This window comes from Solanum stenotomum, chromosome 1 (assembly GCF_019186545.1).
Source record: "Solanum stenotomum isolate F172 chromosome 1, ASM1918654v1, whole genome shotgun sequence".
NCBI classification, from domain to species: domain Eukaryota; kingdom Viridiplantae; phylum Streptophyta; class Magnoliopsida; order Solanales; family Solanaceae; genus Solanum; species Solanum stenotomum.
This window is the reverse complement of record NC_064282.1, coordinates 11,238,900-11,255,999: the sequence shown is the minus strand read 5'-3', so window position 1 is coordinate 11,255,999 and position 17,100 is coordinate 11,238,900. Positions and strand designations below refer to the sequence as shown.

Below are 17,100 nucleotides of genomic sequence, written 5' to 3'. Positions count from 1 at the left end.
CCATCTGACTGGGATAAAACATTTTCCCCAAAAATGGAAAGGAATTATAATGTGGAAATCGAACACTTGCCAACAAAGTGAGAGTTCAGATAGCCTACCACTACTAAGATTCTCTAATCCTACTTTTGTCTTTTTCAATACATAAATTCCCTCTTTTACAATTTCTTCAAAATCCACCCGCGGCTTATGCTAGTCCACGCAATATACAAATACGCCGTATGCGCACTAACACCACTGCTATCATCACCTAGCGATGGGATGTTGCTGTGATGATGACGAACAGCTTCTCCAACCACTGAATCCTTCCGAAATCCAAAATTCAGATCAAATTCCGCCGTCGGCATCTTCCACCGCCGTCGTACACGGCGGAGAAGCCGTGATATCCCCGATGAATTCTCACTTTTCAGCCTTGATATGCCACGATACTCTACGCGCCATCCTCGAGAAACTTGCTCTCCCTGACTTGGCGCGTGCTGCGTGTGTGAGTAGAATCTGGAACTTTGTGGCCTCCGATCGTGAACTGCAGACGAAGGCATTTAAGGATCCTTGGAAGATCAAGGACGTCATAGGCGATCCTTCCTCCGGCAGCTTCTGGAGAGATAACAGCCTTTCAAAATTTGCCATTTCTCATCGCATCGTCCGTGGTGATAGTGTTGCTAGCCTCGCCGTCAAGTACTCCGTCCATGTATACTCCCTCTCTCTCTATATACATATGTGTCATGTATGTGAATGTTACGTATGTTGCCGTTTATTTTTTTAATTCATTTGAAGGAGTCGTTTTTTATCTTCAATTCAAGGTCCTATTTTGCTTTCTAGATAAATAAAACTGTTGGAAAAACTGGTGAAGAATGAACATTAGAGAAGAAAAAAACACATTTTAAGTATATGTTTTAGCTTGCTAATCACACTAAGCTTGCAGGGCACATTTTCAGCTAGGAATTTCGAAGGAACCATGTCTGGAAAAAGCAGATAATAGGCTGAAAACATATACTTATCTCACCTCTCTGTAAGTTATAATGTGTTAGACAATCCCCAAATGTAGCTATCCGTGTAATGGAAACACCTTGAAGGAGATTTATCTTAAACTTTCTAGGCCAATGAGATCACTGTGCCTTCCTATACCCGAGTTTCTTAGTAGCATATCATAGCACGACTTAGCAGTGAATAATGAATTGTACATCCTTCCCACCCTAATGATTCAGGATATGGTTTTAATTGAAAATTTGAGTTAGTCTAATCCAAATTCCCAGTCTTGTAGTCTCTTTCAGAATTTGATGCTCCAAAACTGCCCGTGATCTGCAAAATATGCATCTTTGTTGATGTCCATGGTAAATAAATGTGGGAACCTGTCTCTAAATGTTTCTTGTGCCTTCTGTCTTGCCAAAACTTCTTCTTTCTGCAATGTACCATTAACTTAACCAAGCTCCGTAGAACTCATCCCATAAGTTCCTACTAGTATGTTCTATGATTCTGCTCAATATGATGTATTTTGCTGGCTCTGTACACATTGCGGCATTTTGGCTGTAGCTGGAAGTTCCACTATGCAGTCTAATGTACTGGACAGAAGACTGAATAGTGGTACCTCCAGTAACTGGGAATAGGAGAGCCTTTTGTTTATGCCGACCAGATTTAACCTCAAATGTCACTAGCACTACTACTCTGTAGGGGATCGCCAAGTGGGGATCCCAGGTTTGAGTCCTAACTGCAACACTTGATGTGAATATGCTCCAATCTTGGTGGGACCTTGATGGCTTGTGATTGTGGATGGATAGGCTACCCTGTGAATTAAAGTGCACAAATTTGGCCCAAATACTATCGACATGAGATAAGAAATCATTCCTTTACACTACGTTAGAATTTATTAGTTGCTTCTCCTTAGCTCCACCCAATCAATGTATCATCAACATATAACATGTGGGATACACCTGTGTAATTATTGTTTTCACTAATAGGCTCAAAACATAATGGATAAGATTGGCAATAAGCTACCAGGCACTAGAAGCAGCATTGTAAATAATTATAGAGGCCTTTATTTTAGATATTATTACAATTTTCAGTGGACAAGCTACAACTTTGATCTTATTCTCTTAAACTAATATGTTTGTGCTGCTAAATGATGTGGGTTTCTGGCTTCTCTAAGAAGCAACTTTGTTAAGAATTTCCTTTAATTGGCAGGTCATGGGTATAAAACGCTTGAACAATATGATGAGTGACCATGGTATATACTCGAGGGACAGGTTACTCATTCCTATTAGCAATCCAGACTGCCTCATCAACGGCACTTGCTATATAGAGCTGGATATATATGCAAAAAGGGAAGTGGCAGTTTTGTATCTTGACGGTGGCCCTGATCCAAAGCTCACCACAATGTTAAATAGATTGACCTCAGAGAGAAGCAAGAAAAGGGTGATAGACTCCCTAAGGAGAAGCATGCAAGTTGATGGTGAAACTGCCCAATATTACTTTGCAGTATCAGATGGTGACCCCCGATCTGCTTTCTCACAATTCTCGGAGGATCTAAGGTGGGAGAGGGAGGCAGGGTTGACTTAGCTTGTACATGTCAAAAGGGTCATCCTGGTAAGAAGTCCTGGTAATGAGACTAGTGACGAAGGATGTGAGGTCACAATGAGTTGCTCCCGCATCACCCATCTGGTTGCTTGCCTATAATGGTAGGTCTGCTTCAATAATGATCCTTCCTTGAAGTGATAGGAGGAAATGAATCTATCTATTGGAATTGCTGTTGCTGTCAGCATAGCAAGTACATATAGTTTATTCACATTGTACTATGTATAGTCAGATACATTGTGTTTTAGTACTTGTATGACTGTTGAATTCCATCTGTATTCATGTAAAACGTACACCTAAATGATTGAAAACTTGTATTATCAGTAACTTGTGGAGACATATGTTCTGTCAATCTTCTGCGCAACAAAAACTGGATGACACATTCGCCTGATAACTCTTGGATGTAACCACAGCACTTTCTTACTGCTGCTTTTGAGTCAATAATGCTTACCATTTCACAAGAGAACTGCACGAGACATTCAGGTTCTATGGGGACTATTCCTCAATTCGCCTATATGAGCAAACATTTATTGCAATATTGAAGCCAATAGATTCTTAAAACAGTACAAAAGCCTGTATTATACAGAAACACCGATCTGATTCTGAGATGATATCACAAGCACTGCAACAGAAATATTTCCACCAAAAAAAAACTGATTTCAAGAGAATAAATGAAAGAGCTTTGATTTAGTGGCAAGAGCTCAACCGTAATGTGTAGATTACATGCATGTCACAAACTCAAGTCTTGTGGCAAATAAAAATCTGGTATTGAATGGAAAAGGGTAGAGAGATGGACCGTTAAATCATAGTGTCATAAGATGATCCTGTCGAACTGACCTTTTTCGTCATTGAATTATGATTCAAGTACATGGTGGTGTATTTTTGGTGTATAAAGGAAGTAGGGGCTGAGGACATAAAAAGAAGCCTCTCCCTCTAAATGTGCGGCGAACTTCCAATACAATAATCAGATTATGGCACTTCAAAAACGTACACCACAATCTATTGCCAACAGCTAAAAGGATCATTTTTTTAATGAACTACCAGCAACTAAATCGGAGCCTTGCACCTACTGAATTACTATGAATATGTCATTCCCTGGCACGATTCTTTTCAAGTGCAGCGAGCTCCTTTTCTTGTTGCTCTCTAAGATAGCCCTTGGCAGTTGTATTTACAATCTTGGCTGAGAAGTTCAACAGCATGAGCCATACAACAGTGTTCCACACTGAACCAAGCGAAAGGTCCCACTTTTTTGCCTGCAGCAGAACATAGGTTTTTAGTTCATAAAGTGATTATGTCGTGACTCGTGTATGCTTGCACGGTCATAAATTACATATTTGTTCAACACATAACAGTTGGCATCCTTGTATAAAACAGGCTTTCTAGACACAATGAGGTTGACGGGTCATGGAAGGTTTACATACCATATAAGGTCACATAAATGGTATAGATCATTAGCCAAGGAGATCTTCAGGTGACAAGTTATGGGTGTGAACGGAGACTCTGATTAGTAGTTTTATCTAGTTAAAAGTTTATTATTGTAAGCCAAGTTGAAGAGGCTCTCAGATGGTGAAACAGCATTTTTTTCTCCTCAGATAATACAAATATTTTAGCATAAACATGGTACTATAAGGCTTAGCCTTTTTTTCCTTTTTTCGTACAAGTTAAATGGCTTATGCTATATTTCGATGCATGCCAACTAGATGACAGCTAAGTTTCTTTGAACCAAACCTTCTACACCTGTAAAGCAACAGTTAAGTTCCAGATACATCCCAGCTCAGAAGGCGAAAGGACTAAAGTTACCTTTAGCATAGAAAAAAGCATGCATGAAACAGTAAGCATTACATCTACGTTTATTTTTCTTCCTTATTAGTCAAGTGTAATACCTTAGCACTAGACACTGGAGGGGATGCTGCCATGTACTTCTCTCTAGCGATGTGTAGTTTGGAAATGATGTTTGGCAGGAACGAGGCAACTCCAGGAATGAGACCAAGCACCCGAACTAATTGATTTTCTATCAAGTCCAACAGTTGATTGTTGCAAACTGAAATAATAAATGCTGTCTGCAAAGTAACTTTCTCAAATCAACGACCAAAATTTAACATGTCACAGAAATCAAAGCTAGCTATTGTTTGTTTTTTTCTTTTCATTCTTTTTATAGCCGTGATATTTGGGCCAGCTTTCGCCTCGACTAATTCCACGGATGCCTGCCACCTCCCACCATCAACAGGTATTAGGTTAACTCTGTCTATCAAGACTAGGACAGATGGGAAGAAGTCCCCTATTGTTTTTGTCTTTGCTGGAATTTGAATATGAGACCTCATGGTTCTCAACCCACTTCATTGACTAGTCACTAGGCCACAACCTTGGGTGCTTGTTTTTCTGTTCTTTGACATCCTCTTTGTTTGGCTCTTGACCAAAAGCGAAGACCAATTACTCTAAGACGCTCCAAAAAGCACACTCATAATTCACACATGATTGTGGGTAAAGTTTGTCAAAATCAATCCAATTAACAGCATATAATAGTGATGTCAATCTGTAGACGGTGTTTTCACGGTTTATTTAGAGTCTCAACATCCTGCATTTAATCACAGGCGATTGTGCAGTATCTGATGATTCTTATGCCATGAAGAGGGAGAATAAGAGTAAGGACGGACTGAAGAACAGGCAGGCTGAACACTGGTGGAGGGAAGTGAGAATAAACATGCGGGAGAAGAAAGCAGAAGCTGGAGAGCCAGGTAGCTGTATATCCACCTGTCTTATACCTTAAAACATCGTAAGCAAACTTAACAAAAGAAGTTTGCAAACATGTTTGGCTAGCGTTCAAATATTTATACCAGGGAAGCATTGACAGCTTAACAACAAATGATAACATTTAGCAGCTCACATGGCGGCATAGGAAAGGCTTCAATTGGGGTTTGGAACTCTAGCAGAAGTTGTTGGGTGGACCCTTTTTAAGGAAAGAAATGCTAGAGCTTTTGAGAATACGAAATGACAATATGTTTATTTATTTTTTTGATGGGTAGAATAAGAATGACAATATTGTAAATCTTAGACACAATTTTATATCTGTGCTTGTTTTTGGTGGCAATGTGGACAAGGACAATCTGTTAAGAGGCCTAAGACATAATTAACTTCCATAGCTTTCCACACGATCTGTAATAATCTCTTTCTTGCAGATGTACTTTTGTTCAGCATTTTCTTTTTCTTGACTTATATCAGTTAAAAAAGATAACATTTGGTAGATGCACACCTGTATGTGAGTCTTAATAATTGCCTTCCCGATCAGAGTTGCTGTAAAGAATTTCCAAAATGGAATACCAAATTGACCACACATGATACCAGCAAGGTCAAACAGAGGATTTGGCACCTTCACAGCAAACAAAGAGAACACTTAATAGGTTATCGACACAACATAAAGATGTATGGGCAGTAACAAATGCAACACGCATCAAAAGAAATCCCAAGGGGATGGCCTAGTGGTCAATGAAGTGTGTTGAGAACCATCAGATCTCAAGTTCAAATCCCAGCAGAGAAAAGAAAAAACACTAGGTAATTTCTTCTCATCTGTCCTAGCCTTGGTGGACAGAGATACATGATACCTACTGGTGGAAGGTGGCAGGTATCCTGTGGAATTAGTCGAGATGCGCACATAAGATACTAGAAATTTAACTTCAAAGCTAGAAAAAGGGGCATTGTGCACAGAGGAATTATTGTCCCCAAAAATACAGAAAAAAGAAACATCAGAAAGTGAAGAAAACAAAACATATCAAACCTAAATGTTTGTTCTTATTGTTATTAAATTGGAGCAATATAGCAGAGCAAGCAGAGACTGTAACAGAGAATATTTCACTATTTACCAAGTGATAAAAATGAGCAAGCAGTCAAGCAGTAAAAGGTTCTTCTTTCTCACTTTTCTTTTTCTGTCCAGGGTGAGGGGGTTAGTGGTCTTGTTCTAGCATAAATTTATGTTGAAAACCCTTAATGAGGGTTGACAAATAAAGCAATTTAGAGACCAAAAGGAGGGATTAAATAGACATAATTTGAAGAAAATCACTAAAGTTGATGACACAAGTACATAACACTCTGTAAAAAGTGAGAGAGGATTTACCGACGCAAGAATTAGAATTGTGAAGAAATTCAAATACTGTCGGTTAGAAAGAAGCCACTTTTTTATCTGTTTTAAGTGGTTGCTGATAATTCCACTATCTTCTTTTGAAGCAGAATCCAAATCTTCCATAAGCTCACCTTCACGACCAGATATACTAGCTGCAATTTTGAAGAGCACGGGAAACATCAGTATTACATAACCTGGAATCCGGTCACTCCACCAGTAATGCATTACCATAAAGCAGTACTGCATAAGATAATGATTAGAACTATACTTCAAAACTTAACTAGTTTTTGTGGATAACTTGAAACATTGAAGAACTGAAAAAAATGCAACAAGTTGAAGAAAGAAAGTTCTATTGCTCTGGAAGAAAGATGGTAATTGGGCTTAGATAAGGGATGTAGGGGTTATTGTCAATCTCAAACCTTCAGCGGAAATAACATTCCAGAGGTATTCATATCTAGAGGAAGGACTCCAAGCAGAAAGACTGAAAATAGAATACTGCTCAAAGAAGATGCCTTGGAGTCCCTATTCGAGTATTAACTTTGCTATGGATGATCACCAGTCGGTATAATTCCAAGGGGAAGAGGCTAATAAAGAGCTAAAACTTGTAAAGTTTTCAACAGGCCCTTAGCCAGACATGAAAATATCTCCCAACAGAATGAAAAGGATCAAGGAGGAACATCCAATTCTCTTTCTTTTCCTTTAATACGAAGTAAATGTGCTTTGCCCCAAGGACTCCTGGAAGTAAGATCTTTCTAGCCGCTCTTTAGAAATAGGAAAGGTTATAAATAGATATAATGAGTATGATTGCCAAAAAGATTGTTACTGGACTTGTCCCAACAGCATATGAAGAAACAGATCACATATATAAAAATGTCCTGCAAAAACCTTTTAGAAAAAAATATCTTGCAATACAATTACTTGGAATAAATACATTTCCAGAAGATCAAATGTGATGTAAAGCACCACTGTACAGGAAGAAATCACATTGGTAATGTAGCTTACCAGCTCTAGAGATGAAGTAAGGAGGAAGCTCTCCAAGAGCTGTTCCAATACCCCACAATATAGCTTCCAACTGAATCTGGTTTAGTATGCTGGTCAATGGTACCCGTGCACCAGGTACTGAAAATAATGGTGGGCCAAATTCAGAACAGTCCTTATCCAGCCATGAAGGACCACTTCTTAATTGAATTGTATCATATGGAGCACTTTTTATGTCAACCCTTCCGCAGCTCACAGATTTTATTGTGAATAGAGCAATATGAGGGCCCAAGTACAAGACGAAAGTGTGCAGACCAGAACCTTTAAGAACAAAGAGAGACAAAGATGAGTGAGGAATGACAAAAATATAAGCGAGAGTAAAATAAACTGCAACTGTAACTACCACCAAAGTCACTTCCAGATAATTCTATAAACAATAAAAAATAAAACTTTCAACTACCAGTGATGGAGCAGTAATATTTTGTTGAGAGAGATTAGGTTAAGGAACCAGAACTGAAATGACTTAAAAGTCCCAATATGATCTCTCTAATAAAGAAAGCTCATCCAGAAGCATGACAGTACATGTACAGTAGGATAGTCAGCGCACTCAAAAATATTCTAATATGATGATCCTTATTCTGCACCAAACATGATTTTAACAGAGAAAACACCCAAACGGTAAATTCAGTTAAGATGCTTGCTTAATATTATGCCTCAAATATTTAGAATATGAGTGTCCTGCCACATGAGTGAATTTGACAACATTTTGATTATCATGCAAAAGATTCACCAGATATCTATGTAACAGCATAAGCATGGTCATAAGAAATACTCTTGACACAGACTAACACATCAAACTTCAAACACTAGCTCCCCCAAGGACTAATAGGACTATCTCTACAAATACAAAAAGCTGGAACTGCTTCAAAATGTGATCAAAAGCTACTCAAGTCCAGTTGCCAATTATTTTCTAAATTCCTGTCATTCATTTACTTTGGACAAAACACAAAAGGAATTCAGATAAAATGCTACATTGAGGAAACTGAGAAAAATATGTATTACATACAATAGTTTGTGCTGCTAGAGATGATCTCATGATGGGTTAAGATAGGGTCAAATAAGACCGTCAGTGACAATCATACCTTAGAAGTGCATTAAAACAAATGGGGTTCAGCCAAAATACCGCATTGAAGAAATTAAGAATAATATGTATTACCTACAATAGTCTGTTCCTGCTAGAGATGATCTCATGATTGGTTAAGGGTCAAACAGGACTACAGGTGACAGCCATACCATAGTAGTACATTATTAAAAGTTGGAACACAAATACTATCTCAAAGAAGAAACCTGTGACTTAAAGACAATGCTATCAGCCAAGCACCCACTTGACAGAGAACATTGAACAGACCTCACGTTTTTATAAGTATACACTGAACAGGTTTCTTTAAATTGTATAACATTATACCAAGAGCAAATGTCCACTCACCCAGGCCGATTGATGAAGCCACACCAAGAACTAGCCACCAGAGTCCAAACCGTAGATACCTGAGAAGCTCCTGAACAGGCTGCAGTGTCTTGAAGAAAAGCAGGCATAGAATTAAAATAAAAGAGTAGAAGGTTAGATGCGCATGCATACAACTCAGGCATGGCAAGGAGGTTTGGAAGATAATCCACCAGTGCAGGAATAAAATGTATCAATGGTTGTGTTTTTGTAGCTTCTTTCCTTCAATCACTGGACAACAAACTCCCAAATTTTCAAAGTTTTAAGAGACCAATGGACTGGTAAAGAAAAATTTATTTGCGTAAGCTGATAGATAAAACTTTTATCTACAAATAATATCAATTTCATTGGCTACGGCCTAAGAATATTTGCAGCTATTAACTAATGAAGACAAAAGTCTTGTAAGTTATTACTGTGACGTTACTTCGGAAAGAAAAATGAAATAGAAAAGATTAACATATAAGTCTAATTAAGAAAAGGAACAATTTCAAATTGCTGTTATCAGTTCTTCACTTATTTATTGAATACTGGATGAAGATCATTCCATGGACATAGAAAGTACTTTCTCAATTCTAAGTTAGTAGATTTAGTTTGAAAGAACATGCATATAGGGAGAGATGCCACGATTCTTAAGAATGTACATCATGCTCAAACAAAGGAAACATAAAATGCTTCATTACTTGCTACCTCCTCCACCTTGCCTTAAAAAAAAAGAGAAATAGTGTTCCTTACTTGAGCTATACCCTAAATCCTCTGATTTTAATTCAAAGGATAACTATCTAAAGAACGTCATGCTAGTTTAATAAAAAGGGAAATTAAGAAGTTCAAGAGCCCCAGATTTAGTAGTAAACATGACAGACTAATGGGATGTTGAAATGTGTTAATGAAGCTCTACAGGTCACATAGTATCCTCCACTATGACAAAATGCATTGTAACACAAGAATAAATGACATACCTCCTCATACGCCCTACCACGTGTAAAAAGCAAACTCCCACCTGCGGAAGCCAGCAGTATGACCACTAGACAGCTGCACTTGATAGTGTTAACTGAAAATTGGTGAAGACACTTAAGAACAGCTAAACAGAAAAATTTAACCGTCTTTAGTGGCTGATTCTTCAGACTCAGATGCTCCAGCTCCCTATTGTGTTTGTCAAGGAGTCCTGCTGGAATATATAAATCATTTTTCCAAGTTAAAGTCACCATTCGAGATTTTGGTACTATGCATTGATTTTGGGTATCCTACACAATGAATGAGAGACTACATAGACCTTCATATGATAAACCTTTATCAAATCACTAGACACATAGGCTTCACAAGTCGTGTTCTAATATTTATTGGTAATATATTCTGCCCAGATTCGCCGATTATACTAGAAAAATGAAGTTGAACATGAAGAACAAGATATCACTTTATTACCCTGAAGGGGTTGGCATTGTGGTCAAAGTTCAAAACTAGACCTCCTAGGATTAACTCATACCCAAACCCCAGGTTAAGCACATCAATTTCCAGAAATATAAAATAAAGTAAACTCTCTACCAATCAGTTAAAATTTCAACTAGAAGCTACAAAGGCTAGACAATTTATACATCCACAATCCATGCCATGATTAAGCACTTTACTTATTACAAGAATCCTTGACAACATTTAAAATTCAAATAGCTTATGACACCGTAAATCCATAAATTCACCTCATTTTCAATAAACTCAAGTAACCACCCACCTCAATTATGTAACACTTGAAGTTTTTGGGACATCATAAACTAATTGCAACCATTTAATTACTATGCAACTTTAAAGAATTTTTAATTTATTAAACTATTCAGAATTTAAACTTTAAAGTGTTGTTTCCTTTATCACGCTAACTTTTCAACTTACTTTAATAGTTTCTTCTTTTGTCATTAACAAAATATGTAAGTCAAATTAACATCTTAAACTTTATACCCTTTCAGACACCTAACTATTATTCATCTTTTCATCAACCAATCTGATGTCAGTGGAAGAAGTTTAGTCCCAGACCACCCCTTCTCCTTTTATCCCCATTCCCAGGTATCTCTTAAATAATGCATTAAAACCCCTTCAATGTACCTTTTTTTCATTATAAGCAAACTTTCGAACAAACATTACTTTATGGATGCACCCAAAAGGAGACAAACAGAAACCATACGAAAAAAAAATAAAAATTTGAACCAAACCCACGAATGCTAGAGAAATTTGCATACCCACAAACCCTTAAAGAATAAAAAATCACTAAAAATAGAGATATCTGCACGCCCAAAACCTTACAAAAATTGAAGAAAACCCCAGAAAAAGATAGATAAATATGGACCCGAAAACAGAGAATAAACTGACCAGAAGCAGAGTTGTCAACATTAAGCGGAGAATCAAGAAATTGCTCTTGCTCTAGAGACCCCATTCAAGAAACTCTGCTATGGCGAAGTGAAAAGAATAGAAACTTGAAATTCCAATTTGTAAGGGATGAAGTCGAAATCAATGTACCTCGAAATACGGGATTTATTTAGAGAATATTTATATCTTCTTGGGAAAAACAAAAAGAATCTAATAAGAAAAAAAAAAAAGGAAATAGTACTAATTTTGTTCTTTGCTCGGGGTCGTGGATTTTTTGTTTGTGAAAAAAGCAAAAGGACAAAAATGTAGTTTTCAAATTTTATTATTTTCCAAATGTCTACATTATAATAGTTATTTCTGTTAAACTATTTTTGAAATTAAATTAACATAAAATCATATAATATAAAAATTGACAACATCTTTGAGTAGGCGTGAGCAAAAATCCAATCCATCAATAAATCGAACGAACAAAAATATTATTGGGTCATTGCTATTGGGTTATCAGGTTAGCGGATTTTTAATGATTTTATAAGAAAAATTACTAGGTTATCGATTTTTACTATTGGGTTATTATAACTCATTAATAGGATAGTAAGTTACTACTATACTTTCATAAATATTAATAATTTAATATAATTAAACACTATATCAGTATTCTACATTACGGTCTACACATTTCACACGTCATAGTACTTCTACTTCACATCAGAAATTTCATACTCCCTTCGATTAAAAAAGAATGGCCTAGTTTGACTTGGAACGGAGTTTAAGTAAAGAAATAAGATTTTTTAATCTTGTGGTTCTAAATTAAAGTTATGTCAAATGTACCAAAATATCCTTTAATCTTATGGTCTTAAACATGTCACGTGGAAAGTTGAAGTTAAAGTGTTGCCAAAAAAGGAAATGGGTCATTCTTTTTTAAAAAGACTAAAAATAAAACTAGGTCATTTTATTTTAAACGAATGAAGTATTATGTTTTAGTTGTAATATGTTATTGTAGCATTCGTACTACATCTACTCTTATTGATGCAATTTTTCGTTATATTTCTTGTTTCGCTATAGCAAAACATTAATAGTTGATTTGCTTGTCTCATTATATCATGCCAAATCGTTAGAGAAATGAGAAATCATAAATTTATTTTATGAGCATTTTTTTATGTGGTAAACCAAAAATCGAACAGATAATAACCAAAAAAGGATAAACTGTAAACCAATAAAGAATATTTTATTGGTTTAACGTATTTAAAAATCGAAAACCGATAAATTGAACCAATAATATTTGTACCAAACCGATCAATGCACACCCGTATGAGAAATATTAAATGCTTCTTATTAACTCTAACGCAATATCTAGCGTGCAAGCACTGTATAGTTGGGGGATGAAATTTCAAATTAAAACAGAATGTTGCTTAGATTTTGAACATTAGTTTGTTGATAGTTTGTCCTTTTTACGAAGGCAAAAAAAAAAAAAAAAGTACTTATTGCTTTATCGAATTGTTTAGGCCATATTCAGAATACATCTCAAGGCTGTATGCTTGAATCCTCAAGAAAGCGAGAAAATGAAAGCTCGTAGAAAAAGAATTTATTTTTCATACTTTTATGAAAAAAGTCATTTTCCCCAATATTAAGAATCTTATTTTCATAAAAAAGAATCAAAAAAATTTAAAGAACGAACTTGAGAAAAATTGAAAATATTATCGAACACACCCAAAAAGTATTAATAATTAAATACTCACAATGCTTACGTGCTATTTTTCTACATACACTCTTTTCTTTTTAAGATTTCATTTGTGAGATTATACTAAATATGTTGTATGGTCAAGTGCTATTTTTTTGTGGGAAACTTACATATATATGTTATATTAAAAAAATATTTACCATTTATAACAATAATAATTTTTTCTTCATGGGATGCTTATAATACAGTTTTTATGTGTAAATTTATTGTCAAACAAGCATAATATATTTTAAAATACTTGTAATACATCCATATTACATACCTAATTTATTATTAATACATAGTAGATTAGCACAATATTGCCATGCATTGCTATATATTGTAATAAATAAAAAAATATTGTTACCAGGCGGAGTGTTTCACGCATTAGCTGTCCCCTGTCCGCGTAGACCAAGGGTGAACACTCATCGTTTACGACATGGACTATCAGGGTATCTAATCATGTTCGCTCCCCATGCTTTCGCACCTCAACATCAGTAGGGACCTAGAGAGATGCCTTCGCCTTTAGCGTTCCTTCATAGATCTCCGAATTTCACCCCTACACATGAAATTTCAGTCGGCAAGCTCATTTGAGTCTACCTTTTACATTCAGCGTAACGCCAAGTACAACCTTGGTTCGCCTTTCGATCCTTCAATTGCCATCCTTGCACTATCACTTTCAGCGATGATCAGCAAGATAACCTTTCTTATTTGGCGCATCGCCTTTTATATCAATAATTACTTATTAAAAAAACTCATCGAAGTATTTTTTTCGTAAAAATTAGGCAAATGACATAGTATAAGAAAGAAATTACTTCCTTTCCCTACTCTTTCATTAATTACCAAAAATCCCTTTTTTTAGTGTTTTTCGGATACATAATATAGCAGCGCGGATACTTTAATTAATAACAGGCGGATACTTAAATTATTAAGTTGTTGTTATTAATAACGGGCGGATACTTAAATTAACGGACGGATTCATAATATAGCAGCGCGGATACTTTAACTAATAACGGGCGGATACTTAAACTAATAAAGTATCCGGTTAAGTTGAATTGGGGGAAAATAAGGGATTTTTGTATTTTAGTAAAAGAGTAGGGAAATATTGAGAATAGGTAAAGAAGTGTTGTGTATTTAAGTAATTTTTCTTTTTTTTTCTCATAAGGTAACTACCCAGTACTGTCCACCCTGGCCCAGTGTACTGATGGGCCTAACAGTATGAAAGGCTCCCATATTGAGCCGTACTAGTGAGCTGGACTTGTCACTACCTTTCACTTGATACAAAAAGCCCAATACATCTTGAGCCCTCTATCTTTGGCCCAACACTCACGTCCAAAGAGGTGTAAAAACTCGTTTTTATTAGGGAAAAAACAAAATTATGTTGGAGGTTAAGTATGATTAAGATGTTTTAAATTCAAAATGAAAAAAATGGAGGTCATTACTCCTCATAGAAACGTGGAGACAAGTCAACGTTGACCATTCTTGTTGTCTTGCCCCTTTCGATAAAATGTTCATTAAGATACAACAAATCTGACTCAATTATTGATAGAGTGAAATAGACCAGTCATTCTCTATGTTGTATTTTTCTTTCATTTAATTCTTTTTTGGTTTTAAGGACACTATTCCCCCAAATTTGATATTGAGTCAATAATTAAAGTTAATGAATTTTGAACTGGCTAATAGTTTATTTTAGTTATTGAGTTTGTATTGAAATATTTATATTCATATAATAAATTTTCTGATACAAATATATAAGTTTGAGCAAAATTTATTAAATTTTATTTCTTGCATTATAGCTTCCCCATATCAACACGTGATTTATTTATTGCATTATTTGTATTATTCTTTTTTGTACGAAGTGTACGAGGCGACGACACATTGTACCATGCCATTTGGTGCAACTTGTCGCTTTGATCTATCCACAACTAGTCCTTTTCTATGAGTTGGTAGTAATTTATACTCTTTAGATTACGGTCTAAAGATTTCTTTGTATAAATTAATAATTTTACGAATTTTTTTCACAATTTAAAGATCTTGTAAAAAGAGTTGAATTTTTTTGAGAAAATAATGTAGTCTAAAATTTTGTTGACATTAGATTAAAATTTAATGTTTTGTCATTTTAATGATTATATTTTCAGCTAGGGCATTTTTTCCTCAACACTTGGGGTTGAATTGCTTTTTTTTTTTGTATATGGTGAAGCTTCTCGTTTGGAATGTCAATCCAATAATTTGTTGGTCCAGTAGTCTCAGCTCGCCATGAACTGCTTATAAAACAGAGAAGCAAACAAAATTAAAATAAAATTTCGAGCATGATAAAAAGCAATTCACTGTTAGACGATTCAAATAACGGTGAAAAAAATACGTCTAAATAAGCATTTTTCCTTTTCTACAAGTTGGTAAGCTAAACTAAGAAGGAAAAGTCAATAATCATTTGTGTTGCTAGACGATCTTGATTTGCATGGCGATTTTTGTCGGATTCAGCTGCTCTCCATTTTTCTTTCCTCCATTTTCCCAAGTTCTTGCTTGGATATGAGACACATGGCATAGATAAAAATCAATGGCTAAGATTTAATAGATTAAAATAATATTCTAATTATGATTTAGATAATTAATATTTCATAAGACGATGACAAATGACTTTTGCAAGTCATAATTGAATGAATATTTTCAATTAAAATAAATTCTTTAATTAGTAAAATACAGTGACATTTAAGGAAAATTTCTGAAAAGAAAAATATGTTCCTTCCATCCATTTTAATTATCGTTGTAGGTTTAACCAAATATACGATTCTGCCACTGGTAGCATCCAGTTAGTCCAATACCCCTTTCATCTGCTGCCATCTACATAATGATTTAAGGGTCAATAATTATTTAATTTAAATAACTTTTTAAATTATAGTTAAGCTTCGGTATCTTTTTAATATCTTTTTGTTCCATATTAATGACATGTATTTGCTCAATCACTGCTCTGTTTTCTTTATCCGGTGACAAAAATTAATGGTATCTTGAATTTTTTCAACATTTTTTCCAAAAATTAATTAATTAATTTCCATCACAAACCCAATTTGTTTCAAATTAAAAACTCAATTATTTTCTTAGATTATATGTATTGGATTTCTATATATAAAAAAGATTCTCGTAAATAATGAATTTTTTTGATAGTCTTACATGGTAAATATTTAAATTAGCTTAGATTTGATCATTTGAATATCTTCGTATAGCCACTTCAACTAAATTTGACATGTAGGATTTCTTATTTTTTTAAAAAATAAAATAAAATGTCAAGATATAAAATAATAAAGGGAAAAGTCTCAAATATGCCATCGAACTTTTAGAAAAGGCTCATTTATGTCATCCGTTAAAAGTTTGGCTCATTTATGCCATTACCGTTTAAGAAAAGGCTCATTCATGCTATTATTTTTTAATTTTTTTTTTTTTGGGGGGGGGGGGGGGGGGGGGGGGGNGTGGGTGAAAATAAAATTTTGAAATTGGAAATATTTTCTAAAAACAAACTTTAATTATTTTTTTGGGGTGGGTAGGGGGCTGGAGGGAGGGGGGTGGGTCGGGGTGAGAGTGGGAGAAAAAAATTGAAGTTGAAAAATATTTTTTTAAAATAAGCTTTAAATTTACTTTTTCATCAATTTTTTTTTTTATTTTTTCAACAAAAAAGTTGTAATTTGAAATTGGTGGAACGTTTTGGAAAATGTTTTCCTTGATTTTTGAAGGGAAGTCATTTTCCTTGAATTTGAGGAAAATGAGTTGATTTGGAAAACATTTTCCAAAACATTTAACCCAACCAAACATGAGAAAATTGGAAAACATTTTCCGGAAAATGTTTTCCTTCATACCAAACACACCCTTAATCACGTCTTCTAA

General features: G+C 35.1%; 2 protein-coding genes across 5 annotated transcripts; one reads left to right on the top strand and one right to left on the bottom strand.

Moving 5' to 3' along the window:
* The first annotated feature begins 187 nt into the window (after positions 1–187).
* On the top strand, positions 188–2,876 carry LOC125877021 (F-box protein At1g55000). Its single transcript, XM_049558329.1, has 2 exons — positions 188–685; positions 2,176–2,876. Exons 1-2 carry the CDS (start codon positions 254–256, stop codon positions 2,548–2,550), a joined length of 807 nt encoding a protein of 268 aa, XP_049414286.1. The 5' UTR covers positions 188–253; the 3' UTR covers positions 2,551–2,876.
* Positions 2,877–3,370: 494 nt separating this feature from the next.
* Positions 3,371–11,655, bottom strand: LOC125876985 (vacuole membrane protein KMS1-like). Of its 4 annotated transcripts, none has more exons than XM_049558286.1 (8): positions 11,511–11,654; positions 10,115–10,323; positions 9,144–9,231; positions 7,682–7,978; positions 6,674–6,831; positions 5,816–5,932; positions 4,449–4,625; positions 3,371–3,818 (listed from the first exon to the last, which is right to left on the bottom strand). In XM_049558286.1, exons 1-8 carry the CDS (start codon positions 11,572–11,574, stop codon positions 3,654–3,656), a joined length of 1,275 nt encoding a protein of 424 aa, XP_049414243.1. In that variant the 5' UTR covers positions 11,575–11,654; the 3' UTR covers positions 3,371–3,653. The 4 variants fall into 4 exon arrangements, with proteins under 4 accessions (XP_049414243.1, XP_049414263.1, XP_049414259.1 ...); XM_049558306.1 differs by having other exon boundaries at positions 3,441–3,818; positions 9,144–9,222; positions 10,115–10,320; positions 11,511–11,655; XM_049558302.1 differs by having other exon boundaries at positions 3,442–3,818; positions 9,144–9,222; positions 11,511–11,630.
* Between the last annotated feature and the right edge of the window lie 5,445 nt (positions 11,656–17,100).

Bases quoted from the DNA above. Each gene is read 5' to 3' on its own strand.
- LOC125877021 (XM_049558329.1), top strand. From the start codon at position 254: ATGGGATGTTGCTGTGATGATGACGAACAGCTTCTCCAACCACTGAAT. The intron at 686-2,175 runs GTATACTCCCTC...TTTAATTGGCAG, and splicing joins CCGTCAAGTACTCCGTCCAT to GTCATGGGTATAAAACGCTT.
- LOC125876985 (XM_049558286.1), bottom strand. From the start codon at position 11,574: ATGGGGTCTCTAGAGCAAGAGCAATTTCTTGATTCTCCGCTTAATGTT. The intron at 7,979-9,143 runs GTGAGTGGACAT...TTGTTCTTAAAG, and splicing joins GGCTTCATCAATCGGCCTGG to GTTCTGGTCTGCACACTTTC. The intron at 6,832-7,681 runs GTAAGCTACATT...TCAAAATTGCAG, and splicing joins TTACTTCATCTCTAGAGCTG to CTAGTATATCTGGTCGTGAA.